The sequence below is a fragment of the Tupaia chinensis genome, unplaced genomic scaffold (assembly GCF_000334495.1).
Source record: "Tupaia chinensis unplaced genomic scaffold, TupChi_1.0 Scaffold000047_1, whole genome shotgun sequence".
Lineage (NCBI taxonomy): Eukaryota > Metazoa > Chordata > Mammalia > Scandentia > Tupaiidae > Tupaia > Tupaia belangeri.
The window spans coordinates 3,073,528-3,096,802 of NW_006159505.1; the positions used below are offsets into that span (position 1 = coordinate 3,073,528).

Sequence of the window (23,275 nt, forward strand, 5' to 3'; positions counted from 1 at the left end):
GAGCATATGTCTGTGTCCATCTATCAAAGTGTGTCCTGGTCTGATTATCTTTCCTTAAAAACTAACTAGGGTTCAGTCAGAGAGTTCCCACCCTCATCACTTAATCACTTGCAGAGGTTCCCCAACCCCATTGACACCATGAAGGTATTAAGTTTTCTCTCATACCTCTCAGTACCTTCATAACCAAATCTTGAAACATGAATTTTTGAAGTACACAAACCATAGCACTTACCATGGCCTATAATGCCTTGCATAATCTGCCCCTCTTTCTCTACTCCTTACACAGCTTTAGCCACACTGGCCTCTTCTTATTCCTTGAAGATCTAAGCACCCTCCCACCCAGCATCTTTGCACATTCTTTCCTCAGATATCCATATGACAATATCCCCTTGGTTTATTCAAATTCTTACTCGAATGTCATTTCATCGGAGAGGCCTTCCCTGACTACCCCTATTTAACATACACCCCCTTCCGTCAATCTTTACCCCCTTACCCTTGTTTTCTTTTTCTTCACAGTGGATATCACCACCTGACACTTTTTTTTAGAGAGGGAGATTTTTGCTCCAGGGTGCTTGCACTCACCTGAGAGACAGAGAGACAAAAAGCAAGAAATCACCCCCTGGGGGATGGTCACGCTGCAATCCCTTCTCCTCCATTCTCCTCTCAGGATTTCAGGCATGCATACACATGCACCCAGTGTGAGTTTTAAGCCCCTGGGTTGGGAACTCAAACTGTGGCCAACTATGTTGGAGTCCAGGGACATAATCATTATGTCATCTGCTGGTACCACCACCTGACACTTTTTGTTTTTAGAGACAAGATTTCACTATGTTGCCCAGGCTATCCTTGAACTTGTGATCCTTCTGCCTTAGCCTCAGAGTTGCTGGGATTATAGGCACAGACCATCATGCTCGGCTCTGACATATTTTATGTATACATATTTTTTTTCTTTTTTTGGAGAGGTTTTTGCTATAGGGCGCGTGCGCTCGCCAGACAGAGAGAGAGAGACAGAGAGACAAAAAGCGAGAACTCACCCCCAGGGGGATGGTCACGCTGCAATCCCTTCTCCTCCATTCTCCTCTCGGGATCTTGGGCACGCACGCACACACGCCTGGCGTGAGTTTAAGCCATTGGGTCTGGGACTCGAACCGCAGTCGACTACGTGGTAGTCCAGCGACATAGCCATTACGCTAACTGCTAGTCCCATGTATACATATTTTTAAAAACTGTCTCCCCACCCTCCTACCCCTCTGAATATAAGCATCATGGGGATAGGACTTTTTTTTGGGGGGGGGGTGTTTCGCTATAGGGTGCGTGCGCTCTCCAGACAGACAGAGACATAGAGACAGAAAGCAAGAAATCACCCCCCAGGGGGGATGGTCACACCGCAATCCCTTCTCCTCCATTCTCCTCTAGGGATCTTGGGCACACACGCACACGCGCCCGGCATGAGTTTTAAGCCACCGGGTCTGGGACGTGAACCTCAGTCGACTATGTGGGAGTCCAGCAACATAGTCATTACGCCAACTGCTGGTTCCCGGGATAGGACTTTTTAGTTTTGTTTATTGCCCTATCCCTACAGCCTGGAATAGTGACTGGCACATAGTAGGCATTAATTTTTTTTTTTAATTCATGATAAAGGATGTGTGCACACATGTGAGAGTAAAGGAGAGGGAAGCACCTACCCCAGGTTCTGGTTACACTGCAATCCCCTTCCTCAATCTTTCAGTTTGTCATATCCTGGACATTGTCTTGTATACCTCTCGTGTTTCAGGTGAACCTGGCCAGGGCTTTGAACCATAGTCATGTGGGATCTGGCTTTTCTTGAGTAATGTATTAGCACTACTTCACAGAACCAGCCCTTACTAAATATTTGTTTAATGAATTAATTGACCCTTATAGAGACCTGGTGAAATGGGTGATAATGTCTCACTTTTATACATAAATAACTGAGTTCCAGAGAGGTTAATCTGTTGCTCAAAATGACCTAGCTAATATGGGTTGAATTAGGACTCGAACCTTTTTTTTTTTTTTTACTGTGCTGCATGCAGCATATAGCCTCCTCACTGTTTTTCTCTAAATACTGGTGAAATACATTTGGTAGTTTATCTCTCTATTCAGCTGATACTCACCAAGTATCCTGACAGTCACAGTATATAAAACAATGAATTATAGATCTTCCTGGACCATTCGCAAGCACTCACAAGCCTGGATAATTTCATGAGTACAGCTATTGAAATCCTTCTCTTACTCTCTTTCCATCTTAATCTTTTTCATCATTAATCAGTCAACATCTATTGGATAAGCACTTGTTATGGGTTCAAGGTAGGCATTTAACATATTATCTCTAATCCTCACAAAAACACTACAGGAGGGACCAGCAGTTAGCGTAATGGCTGTGTCGCTGGACTCCCATGTAGTCGACCGTGGTTTGAGTCCCGGACCTAGTGGCTTAAACTCACGCTGGGCACGTGTGTGTGCGTGCCCAAGATCCCAAGAGGAGAATGGAGGAGAAGGGATTGCAGCGTGGCCATCCCTCCTGGGGGGTGATTTCTTGCTTTCTGTCTCTCTCTCTCTGTCTTTCTGGCAAGCGCACGCGCCCTATACACTACAGGACAAATATCAATATTGTCATTTTACGAAAGAGGAAATTGACTCAGAGAGTTTGAGATAAATTTTCATTTATTTATTTTTTTAAGAGAATTATTTTTTCTTTCTTTCTTCTTTCTTTCCTTCCTTCCTTCTTCCCTCCCTCTCTCCCTCCCTCCTCCTCCTTCTTCTTCCTTCCTTCCTTCCTTCCTTCCTTCCTTCCTTCCTTCCTTCCTTTCCTTCTTTCTGTCTCTTTCCTTATTTAAATTTGACCAGAGAAGGACAGAGTGAGAGAGAGCGAGAGAGAGCAAGGGAAAGTGAGAAAGCAAGCTGCCAGGTCCAGGACTCGAACTGTGGTTGGCCATGTGGGGGTCCAGTGCCCTTAAATACCATGCCACCTGCCAGCCCCTATTTATATATATTTTTAGAGAATTATCTTATTTAACTTTATTTATTTTAATTTGACCAGAGAGGGATAGAGTGAGAGAGAGGGAAAGTGAGAAAGCAAGCTGCCAGGTCCAGGACTTGAACTGTGGAGGGCCATGTGGGAGTTAATCACCCTTAAACACCATGCCACCTGCTGGCCCCAAGATAAATTTTTAGTCCTGTGAGTCGTACTATTTTTATCTGTACATTTAAAACATTTTTTAAAAAGAATTTATTTAATTTCATTTAGCAGCAGTATTCTTCACTTTGGCCAGAGAGAGAGAGAGAAAGGAAGCCACCAGATCCAAGACTTGAGCTATGGTCTGCCATGTGGGACTCTAGCACCTTAATCACCACAATACTTTCTGGCCCCTATTTTTATCTGTATTTTAAAGATGAGATAAATGAGTTATGGTGATGTCAAACAACTTTCCTGAGGTCACAGATTAGAAATGGTGGAGTTAGCATTCAGTTGTAAATCTTCTGACTTCCAGTTTATTTCAGTTTAGCTTCATTGCCTTTCATGGGCAGAACTAAAATCTGCTGATCACCCAATCAGGTGAACAGAGCCACATCATTCCCCTCTGTGTTCTCTGGCCTCTGGATGCAGTCTGGCTCTCATTGCTGTCCCTCCCTCTCCATTTTCCCTGAGCCTGTTTTATTAGTGCAAGGCTTAAATCCCTTTTCTTTTTCCTTTCTTTCTTTTTCAAGATTTTTGCCATAGAGCACATAGGCTTGCCAGAAAGGCAAACAGTGAGCGGAAAAAGGATGGCCATGCCACAATCCTTTCTCCTCCATTCTCTTCCCAGGACTTTGGCTGTGTGCACATGTGCCTGGCCTGATGTTCAAGCCACTAGCTTCGGGACTCAAACAGCAGTCGACCATTTGGGCATCCAGTGCCTTACCCACCGTACCCCCTGCTGGCCCCACATCACTTTTCTTCTGAACTATTACCAGAACCATCTCACTGGTTCTCTTGCCTTGGTCTTATCTCTTCCCATTTATCACTCACCTGCTGTCAGGGCTAACTTTCTAAAACATACTTGATGATATCATTCCTGTGCTTAAAATCTGCCAGGAGCTTCCAAGTGCCTTTGCGCGGTAAAGACCAAATGCCTTAGACCTCTCTAGCTTCATTGTTCACTCTGTTCCCTTGCCGGCAGCTGAAGTTCCCCTCGTGTCCTGCTGCTTACTGTTTTCCAAACATACCCTTTCATACCTTACCTAGAGTGTTTTCCTGCAATGCCAACTAAATCATCGATAACAGTTTCTCATTTTTTAAAACTCAGCCCAAACAGTTCCACTACTCTAGTGGAAGTGATCACACTTCCTTTGGATCCTAGCGAATCCTGTATATGTTTCTGTTCTGAATTACTGTACTGTGTAGCATAGTCTTAGAATACTGTACTGTGGTTTACATTTATTTATATATATCTGTACCAAGTAGACCATGGGTAGAGGTCTACTCACTTGTATTTGTATCCTCAAGACCTAGCACTTTGTCTGGTACATGATAGGTGTTCAATAATGTTTGTGGTAGGAGTCAATAAAGAAATATCTATCACAACATAGCCTTAATTAGGAGTGTACAGATGTTGGTAATTGCAATAAAATGTGAGTATTCAACTGTGTTCAACATACTTTCTCTTTTTAGGTTCATACCTTCAGAAGAGAATCCCATCTATTCTGCAGGTAAGCAGTTATTTCTATGTAGTCTGCCTGCTTTAAGTGCCCCTCCAGCACTGCTGTAGTTTGAATGTGTTCCCCAAAATTCACATGTTGGACTTAATTTCCAATATAACATTATTTGGAGGTAATTAAGGCTTTCTGAGAGGTGTTTGGGTCATGAAGAGTGTGCCCTCATGAACAGATTAATTAGAGGGCTTCTGGGGGCTGGCAGGTGGCATGGTAGTTAAGGCACTAGTCTCCCACGTGGCCGACTGCAGTTTGAGTTCTGGACCTGGCGGCTTGCTTTTTCACTTTTTCACTTTTCCTTCTTTCTCTCTTGTCAAAAAAAAGTATGATAAATAAAAAGAAAATAAATTCTTCTTTTTTTTTTTAATTAAAAAGGGCTTCTGAACTGAGTTCACTCTCTCTTGCCCTTTCCCCACTTAAGGATGCAGTAAGATAACCCACACCAGATGCTGGTGCGTTAATTTTTTTTTTTTTAAGAATTATTTTTTAATTTAATTTTTAAATTTATTATTATTTTCTATTTTGGTCAGAGAGAGAGAGAGAGGGAGAGAGAAAGTGAGAAAGCAAGCAGGTTTGGAACTCGAACTGCGGTCAGCCATGTGGGTGTCCAGCGCCTTTAACTACCACACCACCTGCCAGCCCCAGGTGCCTTGATCTCACAGATCTCCAGATCTGTGAGAGAATAAATTTCTGGTCTTTATAAATTATCCACACACACACACACACACACATAAATCATACAAAAGAGTATATGAGGAAAAGTTTAATTTTCCTTTCTAGTTTTACTCCCCAGTGGTATCCACTGATAGCAGGTATTCTGCTGTAGCAGCACAAAATGGACTAAGACAAGTAAGTATTCTGTAATACTTTTGTACAGAAGGAGGCTTAACTTGTCTTTTAAGAATTTTATGTTATTTGTGATTATTACTTTTAATTTGACCAGAGAGAGACAGAGAGAGAGAAAGAGAAAGTGACAAAGCAAGCTGCCAGGTCCAGGACTTGAACTGCCTCTGGTCATATGGTAATTGTATATTTTATTTATTATTATTATTTTTAAAATTTGACCCAGAGAGACAGATAGAGGGAAAGTGAGAAAGCAAGCCACAGGTCTGGGATTCAAACCATGGTTGTCCATGTAAGAGTCCAGAACTTTAACTACCACACCACCTGCTGGACCCCAAAGGGCCTAACATATCTTAAGAAGAATGGTTAGGACCAAATCTCACCTCTCATGTAGAAATAGAACCATGGGCAAGAACATATATTAGGTTCTTGAAAAAGTCATGATACAGTTTGCATAGAAAAATACATCATGACTTTCATGACGACCTAATAGTAGTGGTTAAGAGCGAGTGCTTTATAGTAAATTTGGATTCGACTCTAACACATAATTGCTCTGTGGTCTTTGGCTACTTCTCTGTAGCTTGTTTTCCTCACTTTAAAATGGGGAGTAGGGGCCAGCAGGTGGCATAGCGGTTAGGATGCTGGGCTCCCACATGGCTAACTGTGGTTCGAGTCCCAGACCCCGTGACTTGAAACTCACACTGGGTACGTGTGTGTGTGTGTGTATGCCCAAAATTCCTGAAGAAGAATGGAGAAGAAGGGATTGTTGCTGTGGCCATCCCTCGGGGGGATGTGTGTGTGTGTATATATATATATATATATATATATATATATATATATATATAAAATATGGTACATGATAGGTGTATATGCATACACACACACACACACATAAATCATACAAAAGAGTATATGAGGAAAAGTTGAATTTTCCTTTCTAGTTTTACTCCCCAGTGGTATCCACTGATAGCAGTTGCTTATATATCTTTCTGGAGCATTTTATGCATCTATGGAAATGTTATAGGGACCAGCAGTTGGCGTAATGGTTATGTCGCTGGACTCCCATGTATGCGATCCTGAACTTGGTGGCTTAAACTCACGCCTAGTGCGTGCGCATGCGTGCCCAAGATCCTGAGAGGAGAATGGAGGAGAAGGGATTGCGGCATGGCCATCCCCCCAGGGGGTGATTTCTTGCTTTCTGTCTCTATTTCTCTTTCTGGCGAGTGCTCGCGCCCTATAGCAAAAACCTCTCCTAAAAGAGAAAATGTTATATTACATATGTGTATGACTGTATCTTACATCTTAGCTGCTAAACATTTAGGTTGTTTTAAGTTATTTTTTTCCTGCAATTTCAGAAAAATGCAGCAGCTATTTTTATATATCTTTGTAAACTTGCTCTCATACATATGTAAGTGAATTCCTGGAACTGAGATTGCTGAGTCAATGAACTATGAATTGAAAATTTTCCAAGTATTGCCAGATTGCCCTTTAGAGAAGTTGTATTAATTTACATCTCTATTTTCTGGCCCAAACTGGGTTTTATAAAACAATTTTTTCTTGACAAAAATTATGTCTCATCGTTTTAACTAGCATTTTTTGAAAGAGTTTGTTATCTTTTCATATGTTGATTGGCCATTTGGATTTCTTTTTTTTTTAGAATTATTTTATTTAACTTTATTTATTTATTTATTTTAATTTGACCAGAGAGGGACAGAGTGAGAGAGAGAGAGAGACAGGGAAAGTGAGAAAGCAAGCTGCCGGTCCAGGAATCAAACCACAATCAGTCATGTGGGAGTCTAGCACCCTTAACCACCACACCACCTGCTGGCCCTGGCCATTTGTATTTCTTTCTTTATAAACTGCCTATTTTTTTCTACTGGATTACTTTTCCATTTTTGATTTGCATGGACTGTTTTTTTTTAGAGGTTTTTGCCTTAAGGCATGTGTGCTCTCTTAGACAGACCCAGTGAGAGGAAAAGTGCAAAAGTACCACCCAGGGGGGATGGCCATGCTGCAATCCCTTCTCTTCCATTCTCCTCCTGAGATCTTGAGCATGCACACACATGCACCCACTGTGAGTTTCAAGCCACGGGTCTGGGACTCGAACCATGGTCAGCCATGTGGGAGTTCAGCGATGTAACCACTTTGCCATGATCTAGTCTCAGATTTTCATGAAATTTTTTTTAAACTTTATTTATTTATTTATTCATGTATTTATTTATTTATTTTAATTTGACCAGAGAAGGACAGAGCAAGAGTGAGGGAGAAGAAGTGAAAAAACAAGTTGCCAGGTCCAGGATTTGAACTGCAATGACCATGTGGGAGTCCAGCACCCTTAACCACCACACCACCAGCTGGCCCCTTGTATGATTTTTTAAAAATAATTATTTTATTTAGGGACCAGCGGATGGTGTAATGGCTATGCTGCTGGACTTCCATGTACTCAACCGCAGTTTAAGTCCTAGACCTGGCGGCTTAAATTCACTCTGGGTGCGTGTGTGCGTGTGCCCAAAATCCCGAGAGAAAGATGGAGGAGAAAGTATTGCAGCATGGCCATCCCCCTCGGGGGGTGATTTCTCACTTTTTGTCTCTCTGTCTCTCTCTGGATCTCTGTCTAGCATATGTACCCTATAGCAAAAATCTTAAAAAAAAGAAGAAAAAGGTATTTTATTTAACTTTATTTATTTATTTTAATTTGACCAGAGAGGGTCATAGTGAGAGAGCAAGAGAATGAGAGAGAGAGAGAGAAAGTGAGAAAGAAAAAAAAAAATAAGAGAGGGATCAGCAGTTAGCGAAATGGCTATGTCACTGGACTCCCATATAGTTGACCATGGTTCGCATCCCGGTCCTGGTGGCTTAAAACTCACACTGGGTGTGCATGCGTGCGTGCCCAAGATCCCAGGAGGAGAACGGAGGAGAAGGGATTGTGGCGTGGCTATCCCCCGTGGGGGGTGATTTCTCGCTTTCTGTCTCTCTGCCTGGCGAGCGCATGTACCCTATAGCAAAAACCTCTCCAAAAAAAAAAAAAAGAAAGTGAGAAAGCAAGCCCCCAGGTCTGGGACTGGAATTGCAGTCGACCATGTGCCATCACACACCACCTGCCAGCCCCTTGTGTGAATTGTTAATATAGTTCTTATATTATGTTACATATGGTTTGTATTTTTCAGTTACCTCGACTGTGGTTTTCTGTTTTTTGTTTGTTTGTTTGTTTTTAGAGGTTTTTGCTATAGGGCGTGTGTGCTCACCAGACAGACAGAGAGACAGAAAGCGAGAAATCACCCCCCAGAGGGGATGGCCACGCCGCAATCCCTTCTCCTCCATTCTCCCCTTGGAATTTTAGGCACGCACACACACGCGCCCAGTGTGAGTTTTAAGCCACCGGGTCCGGGACGCGAACCGTGGTCGACTACGTGGGAGTCCAGTGACATAGCCATTACACTAACTGCTGGTCCTGTTTGTTTTTTTTAGAGAGAGATTTTTGCTACAGGGTGTGTGTACTCACCAGAGACAGAAAGCAAGAAATCACCACCTGGGGAGATGGTCACACTGCAATTCCTTTTCTTCCATTTGCCTCTTGGGATTTTGGGTGTAGGCACACACACACCTGGTGTGAGTTTTAAGCTGCTAGGTCTAGCACTTGAACTGTGGTTGACTACATGGGAGTCCAGCAATATAACCATTATGTCATCGGCTGGTCCCTGTTTTTCTGTTTGTTTTTTTTAACTAAATAGAAGTTTTATTTTTTTCATGTGGCTAAGTTTATTAATCTTTGATTTCTAGTTTTTTTTTTTTTTAGAATTATTTTATTTAACTTTCTTTCTTTCTTTCTTTTAATTTGACCAGAGAGGGACAGAGAGAGAGGGGGAAAGTGAGAGAGCAAGCCCCTGGTTGGCCATGTGGGAGTCCAGTGCCTTTAACCACCATGCCACCTGCTGACCCCATTTCTAGATTTTTTTTTTTTCATATTTATAAAGATCTCTACACCAAGATTATTTTTAAAAATCTTTCATGTTATTGGGACCAGAAGGTGGCATGGTGGTTAAGCAGGACTGGGCTCTCACATGGCTGACCCTGGTTCAAGTCCCAGGCCTGGTGGTATGAAAATCGCTCAGGGCACATGTGCTTGCATGCCTGAAATTCCAAGAGAAGAATGGAGGAGAAGGAATTGCAGCATGGTCATCCCCTCCTGAGGAGTGATTTCTCACTTTCTCTCTTTCTCTTTCTGTCTCTCTTTAGCAAGAGCACATACCCTATGGCAAAACCCCTTAAAAAAAATTCTTCATGTTGGGACCAGCAGTTAGTGTAATGGCTATGTCGCTGGACTCCCATGTAGTTGACCACGGTTTGAGGCCCAGACATGGTGGCTTAAACTCACGTCGGGTGCATGCGTGTGTGTGCCCAAGATCCTGAGAGGAGAATGGCGGAGAAGGGATTGCAGGGTGGCCATTCCCCCTGGAGAGTGATTTCTCATTTTCTGTCTCTCTGTTTCTCTGTCTTTCTGGTGAGTGCACATGTCCTATAGCAAATAGCAAAAATCTCTAAAAAAAAAAAAAACCCAAAAACCAAAAACCTTCGTGTTATCTTTTGACACTTTTTTCCCTTAAAATATGTAGCCCATCTGGAATTAGAAGTGCATAGGGATAAAGGTTTTTTCTTCAGATGTGTTGTCAGTTGTTTCAACATCTTTTTCCTGTAGGTTTGAGAATGTCACCAGATCTGGGACTCTTATTGAACTTTGTTTTGTTTCATTAGTTTGTTATATTTGATGCCAGTATCAAACTGCCTTAATACTATTGGTTACTGCAGTTTTGTAGTATATTCTAGGATCTGGTAGCTACATCATTCTGAATTGTTTTGTTTTGTTTTGTTTTTACTTTATTTTTAAAGTTGGAATTCAGTAGAACATGTTAAATGTTATTTAAAATATCTTATAGGGGGCCAGCAGGTGGCATGGGGGTTAAGCGCACTGGACTTCCACATGGCTGACCACAGTTTGAGTCCCAGAACTGATGGCTTGCTTTCTCACTTTCTCTCCCTCTGCCCCTCTCTGGTCAAATTAAAAATAATTAAATTAAATTAAATTAAATAATTCTTTAAAAAAAAAATCCAGCATGGATCCTTCTGAAAAGAGAAGTAAAGGAATAGCATAATTTACTCAATCTTTGTTTTTATTTCTATTTAACTTCATTTATTATTATTTTTTAATTTGAACAAAGAAAGACAGAGAGAGACAAAGGGAAAGTAAGAAAGCAAGCCACCAGGTCTGGGACTCAAACCATCGTTGGCCATGTGGAAGAAGTGCAGCACCCCACCAACCATGCCACCCGCTGGCCCCAATTTACTCAAACATTTTTATTTTCTTTTTCTCTCTTTATTTTATTTTATTTTGTTACTTTTCTATAGGGCATGTGTGCTCACCAGAGAGAGACACAGAGATAGAGGGAAAGTGAGAAATAATTCCCCACCCAGGGGGGATGGCCATGCCACAATCCCTTCTTCTCCATTCTCTTTTCAGGATTTTGGGCACACGTGCACATGTGCTCAGCATGATTTTTCAAGCCTCTCTCTGGGTCTGGGACTCAAACCTCATAGCTGGCCACATGGTATCTAGTGCCTTAACCTCCATGCCACCTGCTGGGCCTAAGGTTCTCTGAGATATATTAAAGTCAAAAATTTCAAAATTGAATGATAATGATATTCAGAAAAGAGTCAGAAACCATGCTCCATCTGTTTCTGTATTCCCACATCCACTAAGTTTGTGGGTATCATCTCAGCTGCTTTATCAAAGGATGGGCAGATGGGATGACCACCTTTTTGTAATTCACTTATGCATAAGTAGACAGGTAGAAGGAAATATATGGAAAGAGCTGAAGAGGTTAAATGAAATTAGAGTGCCTTCATTCTGGCATGGGTGAAAAGGCAGAATTAGAGAAACATGGTCTTTTCAAGCCTAAGTAGTTCAGAGTAATTAGAAGAATGAAAAGAAATTTAGAAAAAGTGGGCAGCTGCCAGGGACAGATCTTTGCAGATTGTCTTGGTAAACTATGTCAAAAACGATTTAGTTTTGTTCCAGTATACACTACTGCTGAGCACCTATTGTTTGTCAGGTGCCGGCATTGTATCTGTCCTTGAGGGATTTATAATCTATTGAATGGAAAAAATATTCTGTAATTAGATTCTTGGCTGGGGCTACCTCAGTTTTTGACTCTATGCCTGCATAACCCTTCTAAAAATGCGTGTCCCAATTCTGAAAGAGAATTAATTAAAACGAAGTTTTCCCCCATCCTGGATTGATGGGTTTAGTTGCTAGCTTAGTAAACAAGGACATTGAAGGACAGTTGTCTCTGGCAGGAATAAAGGAAAGGGGGGTGCTGTGGGAGAAGTCAGTGTGTGATTACATCTTATAATTGTGGTAATTGAAAGATTTTTCCAAGCCTCCTTCTGAAACCCTGGGGTTTTGTGTCTTCCTTCGGCTAAAGCTAAGAGTTGGGCTAAAGCTAAGAGTTGCGAAGCATGCCACATGTTAATGTGACAGCAGGAAACTCCACTTAATGACTCAAAGACATCCAGTTGAACTTACTGGAAATCAGAGGTTTTTTAACTTGTAAATTTTATAATTAAACCAACTGGCTAATTGAGCAGTTTAGCCACTGGTAATTTGATCAAAATGTCTCATTTAAGGGGAAAAATGGTTAATTTAACTAGCTTCTTAATTAACCAGCCGCTCTAATTATAGGAATTGCCCCAAACTAAATTTGAAAATGCTTCCTTGCCAAGGAATTCCAGCAGATAAGAGGGCTGGCAAGGATTTATAGCACTTTGACCTAAGATGTGTTGTCATCTCAAAGATCAATTGAGTTCTGCTTTTTTCCCCCTTAATTAATTATTTTCTTCCCATTCTGCCTTTTAAAACTACTGGGAGGTAATTGAGTTTCTTTCTTTTTTAAAAATTATTAATTTAATTTAATATTATTTTTAAATTTTGCAATAGGGCACATGTGCTCACCAGAGAGAAACGGAGAGAGATAGAGAGTGAGAAAGCAAGCCACCAGGTCTAGGACTTGAACTGCATTCAGCTATGTGGGAGTCTAGTGCCTTAACCACCACTCCATCTGCTGTTCCAGCCCCCAGGGTTTTAAAGTCTTAGAGAAGTCAGCGAATGAGATGAAGTAGCTGGAAGTAGATTATAAAATCAAAGTTCTTTCAGGTTTACCTAAGTTAAAACTTTGGACCATGGAAAACAATCAAACTTTTTTTTAAGAATTATTTTTTCTTTCTTTCTTTCTTTCTTTCTTTCTTTCTTTCTTTCTTTCTTTCTTTCTTTCTTTCTTCCTTCCTTCCTTCCTTCCTTCCTTCCTTCCTTCCTTCCTTCCTTCCTTCCTTTTAATTTAACCAGAGAAGGACAGAGTTAGAGAGAAAGAGAGTGAAAGAGGGAAAGTGAGAAAGCATGCCACCAGGTCCTGGACACAAACCATGGTCGGCCATGTGGGAGTCCAGTGTCCTTAACCATCAAGCCACCTGCTGGGTCACATCAAACATTTTTTAAAATGACCTCTGTCTTGTTCCTTGTTGTCCCTGTAGTGCCTGGGACAGTACCTGACAAAATGTATTTTTAAGAGCCAGCCCTTGGTGGGTGATTATATCCCACATGGCCGACTGTGTGCTTTGAGTACTGGACCTGGTGGCTTGAAAAGCACACTGGATGCTTGTGTGTGCATGCCCCAGATCTTGAGAGCACAAGGAGGAGAAGGAATTGCAGCGTGGCCATTCTTCCTCAGGGAATGATTTCTCACCTTCTCTCTACCCCCATGAGGGCAAATAAATTGTGTGTGTGCAATGAATAAAGTGTTGAATTGGGCCAAGTTGTGTTGCCATGGCGCAGATGGACTTATGCGGGTTCACATCTAGGATCTCCCTAACACAGCAGGTGTGTGGGTGCCAATGTGATCTGGACTGTCTGGGACTGGGTGTGGATCATGGTGTAAGGACTATCTTGAGGGTGCTGTATCTGTCTCCTCTCTGCCTCTCTGTCTCACTCATTCATGGAATACATTTTTTAAAAATGAGGGATGAGTCGGGACGAGCAGTTAGCATAATGTCTATGACTCTGGACTCCCATGTAGTCGACCGCAGTTCACATCCCGGACCTGGTGACTTAAACTCACGCTGGGCACGTGTGCGTGCATGCCCAAGATCCCGAGAGGAGAATGGAGGAGAGGGGATTGCAGCGTGGCCACCCCTCCCCCCCCCGGGGGTGATTTCTCGCTTTCTATCTCTCTGTCTCTCTGTGAGCCCACCCCCCCTTTTGAAAAAAAAACCCCCTCAAAAAAAAAAAAAAAAAAGAGTGATGAGTGTTTCAAGTAGAGGAAAAAGCATGTGCAAAGGGCCTATCATTTGACATAGCTTGGGACATTGAAGGAACATAAAGGCTGTCCTTGTGGCTGAAGCAAAGTGGAAAGGACACTAGGGTGGCGAGCTGGAGCCATCCACGCTGAGCCTCATTAAAGGTGAGGTTTCATCCTAAACATATGCAGTGGAATTATGTTTGATATATGGTTTTTGTTTTTTATTGTTGTTTTTAAGTTTGCTATAGGGCATGTACGCTCACCAGAGAGGAAAAGTGAGAAAGTAAGTCACCAGACCTTGACTACCATACCATGTGATGGCCCAAGAGATCCTGTTTTTTATCTAGCGGTAGCAGACATAGTCACTGTTCTGTACCTTAGTTTTTGTTTTTTGTTGTTCACGTAGCAGTATTTGTTGGATGTTCCATAAGTGCAAATAAATCATATTAGATTTTTTTAAACAATTTTTTTCTATAGGAAGGATACATTTGCCAGAGAGAGATATATACAGAGAGAAAGTGAGAAATCATCCCCCTGGGGGCGCGGTGGCCATACCTCAGTCCCTTCTGCTCCAGTCTCTTCTTGGGATTTTGGGCATGCATGTACACGTGCTCAGTGTGATTATCAAGCTGCCTGGTCCAGGACTCAAACTGTGGAGTTGGCCATATGGGATCCAGCACCTTAACCTCCATGCCACCTACTGGCCCAATATTAGATGATTTTTAAACCTTTATGGAACTCAAATGATTTTTTGCTAGTTATTTTTGCTCTCTATTTTTTTTCTCTCCATATAATCCCCTTAGAAAGCTTCAAAAGGTTCATTGCCTGTTGAGGAACAAGAAAAGATGAGAGTCCTGTGAGAGTATTTTGTTCCCTTACCATCAGTTGACTTTAGCAGGAGTGAATTTCTTTTTTTAAAAAAGAAAACAAAACAAAACAAAACTTTATTTATTTTAATTTGACCAGAGAGAGACAGAACAAGAGAAAGAGAGAAAGTAAGGAAAGCAAACCACCAGATCCAGGACTCAAACCATGGTTGGCCATGTAGAAGTTCAGCGCCCTTAACCACCACACCATCTGCCGGCCCCAGCAGGAGTGAATTTCTCAAAGCAAGATGGGAAGTGGGGATGCCATTTATTCCGGGAGCCAAAAGAAGAGACAAAGGGATCAAACTGAGAACCAGTCCAGGAACAAGAAGTATCTGTGGTTCTTTAAACCCTCTGTGCCCAGATGTTCCCAGTCCTGCAGTGGAGGGTTTGTCTCCTCTCGTATGATTTGTCTGTCCTTGGAGGAGCTTAAGCAGATGTGTCTTATTTTCTGTCTTAGGTGGCATTCTTTTGCATGCCAGTCGGCACTACAAGACGAAACCTACCCATGGCATTGGAAGATACAAGCACCTGATTAAAGCAGAGGAGGTAAGGTACAGGGAGTCCTGCAGCAAAAGACAATGAGCAGCTTTTGCAAAGATCTGAAGGTCAGGTATTTGGAGGCTGGGTGATACTGGAGTTGGAAGTATAGGGGTTGCCTCTCAGTCCTCTCAAAATATCTAATAGTTTAGGATTAGCAGAGTGAAAGGCAAATGGTTTGGTTTTATTATTTGTAATACCTTTTATAAATTATTTTCATAGCACTTAGTTCAGTTATTGACCTCACGGTGGAAATGATCAATTCAGTTTAGTCGAATGAATGGTTTGTGGCAAGTAGAGGTTATGTTTTGATATTTTCAGCCAAATAGATAATTTTGATAGTATTTACAGATCTAAAATATGTATGTGCTCCTTGAATCCATGATCACAGATAACTCGGCCTTAGTTCTTATTTTTTATTATTGTTTAGGCTTTTGCCACAGGGCATGTGTACTTGCTGGAAAGAGACAGAGAAGGAAAGTGAAAAATTACCTCCCAGGGGGAATGGCCACACTGCAGTCCCTTCTCCTCCATTCTCTTGGGATTTTGAGCACTGATGTACACATACTCGGCTTGATTTTTAAGCCTCTGGGTCTAGGACTTGAACCATGGTTGACCATATGGGAGTCCAGCACCTTAAGTACTATGCCACCTGCTGGCCATGAGCCTTAGTTCTAAGCACTGTAAAATTGGTTAGCCTGTTTCTCTGGGTCCAGCCACACAGTTGCTCCTGTGGTAGATTTCTAGGTGTGTGCAAAGAGTTTTTTTTTTTTTTTTGAGAGGTTTTTGCTATAGGGCACGTGCGCTCGCCAGACAGAGAGAGACATAGAGACAGAAAGCAAGAAATCACCCCCCAGGGGGGATGGTCACATTGCAATCCCTTCTCCTCCATTCTCCTCTTGGGATCTTGGGCATGCACGCACATGCGCCCGGCGTGAGTTCTAAGCCACCGGGTCCGGGACACGAACCATGGTCGACTACGTGGGAGTCCAGCGACATAGCCATTACACTAACTGCTGGATCCCATGTGCAAAGAGTTTTGTGGTGGAGTGGACACAGCACTGGCCTGAAAGTCAGAAGATCTGACTTTGAATCTTGATTCTGCTACTTCCTGTAAACAGTACAGCTGGGAAACTTCAATGTTTTTTGGTTCTTTGGCTTTTTTGATGTTCCTATATAACCATCACATCTTCCATTTGCCTTTATCTTCTTGGCAAAGTTCCAGTACGATTTTCTTTGGGCCTCAGAAGCCACTAAACTTGTCATGTTCTCCAGAGCATCATTCTCATATCAAAGAATTTCTGAGAAGACCATTGCCACATCTGAGACCTGTATTAGGTAGGTTCTCAGAAAAAACCTTTCTAAAATTGTCCCTTTGTAGTGGGAATAGTACTGAATTAGGAGCCAGGAAACTTGTGTTCTGGGCTTGGTTCTGCCACTTCAGTTGGTAGCTTTGGGTAAGCTAACTTTACCTCTCTAGGCATGGTGGGCCTCAAAATGATATATAAAATATTTTGTGGGGCCAGCCAGATGGTGTAGTAGTTAAAGATGCTGGATCCCATATGGCCCACTGCATGGTTCAAGTCCTGAACCCAGCTTGAAAATTACACTGGGCACATGTGCTTGCAAGCCCAAAATGCCAAGAGGAGAATGGAGAAAGGATTGCAACATGGCCATTTACCTGGGATGATTTCTCACTCCCCTACTCCATTCTCTCTCCACTAAGCACACATGCCCTATAACAAAAAATTTTTTTTGTCTGTGTGAATTTTTCCAGAAAGAAGGTCTATAGCTTTTAGCAGGCTCTTTACAAAGGTTGAGGAATTCTGTATTAGAATATCTAATAGTTGGGGCTGAGTCCATAACCTAATGTTGGAAAAGCCAGGTTGCACATGGCCCACTGCAATTCCTGGCTGCTTGGAAAACACAACAGGCACATGTGTGTTCATTCTGAAAATCTCAACAGAATGGAGAAATGGAGGAGAGGGGATTGGTCATGACCGTGCACCATTGCTGGGTTCTTTCTCTGTCTTTCTGTCTCTCTTTTTCTCTATGGCTAGTGGTGATTAAAAAAAAAAAAATCTTTAAGGGTCTTTCAGCCTGGATATCATGTAACTCCAATGCTAAAAATTATCGTGTGCTCGGCACTATTGACACTCTGCCTATTCAGAGTGGGTTGCAAAATAATTTACGGGGTGAATGAACAAGTTGTGTCTCATGCTCAGAGGGAGCTGGTAAGTCAACAGTGATAAGACACAGATAATTATGTTCTCAGGCAGAAAGTGACAAGCGCTGAAAGGAAGATAAAAAGTGCTATTAAAATTCAGAAAAGGAGTGATTTGCACCCTGTCGGAGTTGTGACACCTCAAAGTAACTTGTTGGAGTTATTTTATTTCAGGATGTTCTCCCTCTAAAAGTCCCACATAAATTAGCAGGAAATAAAATTAGTTTTGTTTGGGTGGGGAGTTTTTTGTGTATTATTTTTAAAAGTTCTTGGGAATCTTTCCTCTAAGGTGATTTTCTTTTTGAGATATTTTTCCTATAGGGCATGTGTACTTGCCAGAAAGACAGGGGGCAGAAAGTGAGCAATCCCTTCTCCTCCATCCTTCTCTCAGGATTTTGAGTCTGCACAAGTTTCAAGCCTTCAAGTCAAGGACTTGAACCCTAGTCAGCCATATGGGAATCTAGTGCCTTAACCACTATACCACCTGCTGGCTCCTCCTTTAAGATGATTTTTCTGTCTGTCCTATCCTCTGGCCTGTCCGTTTGTTTGGTATAAAAGGAAGCCTAGTGTTATCTTCTTTTTAATTTCTAATTTTAATATTTAAATTATGATAGAGAGTATGTATACACACATGAGAGAGGAGGGAGAGAGACATCACTTTTAACAGAGTCTTGTCACACTGCACTCCCTTTTCTCCACTCCTCTAGCTCATCAGGATCTTGGCACATGTGTGTGCACCCAGCATGGTCTAGGCTGATTTGGCCAGGAATTTGAACCAATCAGCATGTGGCTTCCAACACTGCAGTTCAGTATGCTATAGACTGTGTCATCAGGCTGGGCCTTAATGCTATCTTCTTTTTCTTTTCTTTTCTTTTTTTGGAGAAGTTTTTGCTATAGGGCGTGTGCACTCGCCAGAAAGAGAAGAGACAGAGAGGCAGAAAGCGAGAAATCACCCCCCGGGGGGATGGCTACACCAAAATCCCATCTCCTCCATTCTCCTCTCGGTATCTTGGGCACGCATGCACATGGGCCCAGCGTGAGTTTAAGTCGCCGGGTCTGGGACTTGAACCACAGTCGGCTACATGGGAGTTCAGAGATATAGCCATTATGCTAACTGCTGGTCTCTTTCTTTTCTTCTTCTTCTTTTCTTTTTAATTTGTTGTAGGGTACGTGTGCTTGCTGGAGAGAAAGATAAAATGAGAAAGCACTCCCTACGAGGGATGTCCACATGACAATCCCTTCTCTATTCTTCATTCTCTTTTCAGGATTTTGAGCACATGCACACACATGCCTGGCTTGCTTTTCAAGTTGCTGTCCGGGACTTTTTCAAACCACACAGTCTGCCATGTAGAATCCAGTGCTTTAACCAGTCTACCATCAGCTGGCCCCTTTAATGGTATCTTTAACACCATCTGGCTCAGTCTTCCTCACAAGCATTTTCTCCCATCTTATGGATACTGTGCTCTAATTGTATTGGGCCCCTTGCTCTTCAATCAAATCATAGTGTTCCAGGGCCTCTCACGCTCTTCTGTCTACTCAGAAACCTTCCCTTAGCTCCTGCTAACTCCTCTTCAGCCTTTAAATATCAGTGAGAAAGATGAGGCAGGACACAAACAAATACCCCCTTCTAGGAAACCCTCCTGGACCTGCTGTACTGAGATGCTTTTCCTGCTATGAGCTGCTAGTGTTCCTTGTGCGGCCACCGACCTAGGACTGACTGTTCTGTGTTTTAACATTCTATTTTGATGACTATCTGCTTTTAGATTGTGACGTCCCTATGGGTGGGTAGAAGCCATGTCTCATTTTCCCTAATACCCTCAGTGTCCAGGGTAGGGTCTGGCATCAAGCAGGGGACAGTAAATATTGGTTGAGTTGAACTGAATGCTGTCACTGGAGTTGCCCTGAGGTTTTGTACATCAGACCTGGCAAACAAAAAGCACAACCCACTATCTGCAAACAGCCGCTTCCAGATGACTCTGGTTGATTGAAGGGTGTGATGCTCCCTTTGGTTAGGGCTCTGGCCTTTGATGTCTGTGTCCCAGAGTTGCTGGCACGTAGCTGTGTGTTGGTGGGAGCTGCTCCCGCCTCCCCACTTCCGGCACAGGACACTGCAGTGAACGCTCTCGTCTGCCAGCTTATAGAGGCTTCGTCCGAGGACCCTGTCATTTTTACCCCCTTGGGAACTGGGCTAGATAAACTAGAAGGAATCTCGTGTGGCCTTTCTCTTTCTCTTCTTAAAACTGGAGCCTAGAAAAAAAACATTAAGTAACCTGATTCCCGTTTTATTCCTCTCTGGGTCTCAGTCTGGCCCTGCTAGTCTCTTGTCCCTAGGACACGAGTTAATTCGCATGCTCAGACACAAAGTAATCAGCCCTTGTTCCATTTCTGTGGATGTATTCCCTTCATTCCTCCTTCCATAGGTCTCAACACTCAGTTTATGGCTTCTGACCCTTGAAAGGAGAGGGAGCATCTGCCTAATCTCAACTTCCTTTGTCAATACTGTTTTGTGGTTTCTTTTTTGGGTAGGGGAGATTTTTGCTATAGGGCATGTGCACTCACTGGTGAGACAAAGAGAGAAAGTGAGAAATCACCCCCTAGAGGCAGGGCTGCACTGCAATCTCTTTTCCTCTGTTCTTCTGGAATCTTGGGCACGTGCACCCAGTGTGAATTTTAAGCCACTGGGTCCAGGACTCAAACCATGGTTGACCATGTGGGAGTCCAGCAACATAACCAGTACACCATCTGCTGGCCCCCCATTTTTAATAATTATTTTATTTCATTTATTATCATCATTATTATTTGTTTATTATGACCAGAGAGAGACAGAGAAAGACGAAGAGAAAGGGAAAGTAGGAAAGGAAGCCTCCAGGTCCATGACTTGAACCACAGTTGGCCATGTGGGATTCCAGTGCCTTAACCACCATGCCACCTGCTGGCCCCAACCCTCCCCTTTTTGTAATTTGCCAGAGGGTGCACGTGCTTGCCAGAGAGAGAGAAAAAGAGGAGAAATCAGCTCCCAGTGAGGCATGGTCACACCATAACCCCTTCTCTTCCATTTCTCCATCCTGTTGGGATTTGGGGCAGGCACACTTATGCACCCAGCATGTTTTTCAAGCTGCTGGGACTGGGGTTTGAACGACGTGGCATCTGGCTCCTTATACACAGCGTTTAACTACTGTGCTACAGGGCCGGCCCCGAGAGAGAAAAAAAACAAAACAAGACAAAACCTAATAGTCCACATTTGTGTAGTCTAGGTAATTTTCCCCGAGATTGCTTCCACCTGATGTGTAGTTTCCAAGTTGAGGTAATGGCACCTAAACAGTCAGAACTGCCACGAAGATGTGAGACGGTGAAGTGGAGGCAGCATAGCTGCTGTCAGCTTACAGCCATCGTAAGTTCTCATTTCTAGGCCTTGAGGCAAGGCAGGAGTATCTTTTGTAACTCAGGCAATTTCCTTCCTCTTTATAGAACGGCCCCTAGGACTCCAGATACCTTTCTCTTAGAAATGTCACGGCAGTTTTTCTGTTCACATAGGGGAGGTGTCAGCCGTCTTTGATCTTTATTTTGTTGTAGCACCATATATGTTAGATCGTTGGGAGAGTCATGACATATTTTCTCTATGTTTTTCTATGCAAAAATGCGTCATGACTTTCCAGACAACACAGTAGATCAGCTCTCACAGCCACAGGTCCATGAGGAGACTGGAATCATCCCTGGAAAATCAGCAGATTAGAATCACTTCATTGTAATATTCCTAGCTTCCCTGGAACAAGAAGATTGGTTTTGCTGGTGTAATGACTATGGGCTTAGACATGGATTATAGGACTGGCTTAGGGAGAGTTGTTTAATACTAGCTAACATCTGTGTTTACCCTCAAGTCTACTTTCTTTTTTTTTTTTTTTCCTTTTTTTGGAGAGGTTTTTGCTATAGGACACGTGCGCTCGCCAGAAAGACAGAGAGACAGAAAGTGAGAAATCACCCCCCAGAGGGATGGCCATGCTGCAATCCTTACTCCTCCATTCTCCTCTCGGGATCTTGGGCACGCACACACACACATGCCTAGTGTGAGTTTAAGCTACTGGGTGCGGGACTCGAACCGTGGTCGACTACATGGGAGTCCAGCCACATAGCCATTACACTAACTGCTGGTCCCTCTCAAGTGTACTTCTTGAAACTCATTGAAGGGCTGGCAGGTGGTGTAGTGGTGAAGGTGGCTGGACTCCCACATGGCTGTCCACAGTTTGAGTCCTGGACCTGGCAGCTTGCTTTTTCACTTTCCTTCTCTCATTCTGTCTCTCTCTGGTCAACTGCAAAAAAATAAAAATAATGATAATGAATAAAATTAAATAATTCTTTTAAAAAACCCCACCTAATTGAAAAAAAAAACCAAAACCCTGGAGACCAGCAGATGATGTAATGGTTATACTGCTGAATTCCCATGTAGTTGATCACAGTTCAAGTCCTGGACCTGGTAGCTAAACTCAGGCATGTGTGCATGCATGCCCAAGATCCTAAGAGGAGAAGGGAGGAGAAGGGATTGTGGTGTGGCAATTTTAAGCCACCAGGCTCCCGGTTCCATCCTGGGAGTGATTTCTTGCTTTCTGTCTCTCTGGCAAGTGCACATACTCTATAGAAAAAATCTCTCTTAAAAAAAAAAAAAGAAAGAAAAAGAAAAGAAAAGAAAAGAAAAAAAGGAAAGGAAAGAAAAATTAGGCCAGCTAGTCATGTGACGGTGAAGGCGGCTAAGTCACGTGACCAACTGCGTGATGTGAGTCCCAGGCCAGGGGGCTTGAAAAACATGCCAGGTGTGTTTGTGTGCATGCCCAAAATTCCTAAAGGAGGGAGAAATGGAAGAGAGGGGATTGTGGTGTGACCCTTCTGCATAAAAAGTGCTTCTCTCTTTCCATTTTTCTTTATCTGTCTGTCTCCTGCTAGTCCACATGCCCTTTGACAAATTAAAAACATAAAAAGAAAAAGAAGAAAGAAAGAAAAGGAAACCCATCATCGAGCACTTTGTGTGCCAGAGACTGCTGAGCACTGATGATGCTCAGGAGAATGGTTCAGTCTCTTCCTACAAAAGTGTTCATTCTGTTGGGAAAGTTAGTGCTCAGAAATATATAAAAATACACGTGGTAAATGCTTAGTAAAGGAATGAACTAAATAGCAAGAGAGCAAAAAGAAAAGAAGCAGTTTTTCCTGAAAGGATCAGTGATGATGTCATGAAGTTTAGCTAACAAACTTTTATTTAATACTCTGTGCATTCTTGACACTGGATGTATAGCATTGACCTGGAAACTGTTCTATAGGTACTCGTTTGCTTGGGGTGGCTGGCAATCTGGGGCTGTAAAGAACTTGGAAAGTTCACTGGGACTTTTCTAGGCACAGGGAATAACTTCTGTGAAGACTTAACTGATGGCCTGTGCCATTAGGGCCTCTGGTCCCTGATCAAGGAGTCTCACTTCTGCCTTGACTGTTCTGTCAAATTACAACAGCATTAGCTCTGCAGGGGGATTTGTACTTGATGTGAGTAATAGTAATGACCTCTTTCCATTTTCAAAGTGTCTTCCCATCCACCATCAATGCCTTGTAGACTATCTACCCTTAGAATAATGGTAGTCCAGAGCTGAACTTCCTCAAGTCTTTCACGTTTTAGGAAAACATTAAGTGAGTGATACAGTTTTCTAAATTTTAAGTTTTTCTCCCGTCAATGTTACTTGCTGAAAACAAGTGTTGAACTGGCTCTATGG

General features: G+C 42.7%; 1 protein-coding gene across 1 annotated transcript in view; it reads left to right on the forward strand.

Moving 5' to 3' along the window:
• MRPL48 (mitochondrial ribosomal protein L48) overlaps positions 1–23,275 on the forward strand; it is a 70,918-nt gene that overhangs the window by 11,623 nt on the left and 36,020 nt on the right. Inside the window, exons 3-4 of the mRNA XM_006140973.3 lie at positions 4,670–4,707; positions 15,225–15,313. Of these exons, the coding sequence (XP_006141035.1) occupies positions 4,670–4,707; positions 15,225–15,313 (127 nt within the window). The remainder of the gene's footprint in view (positions 1–4,669; positions 4,708–15,224; positions 15,314–23,275) is intronic.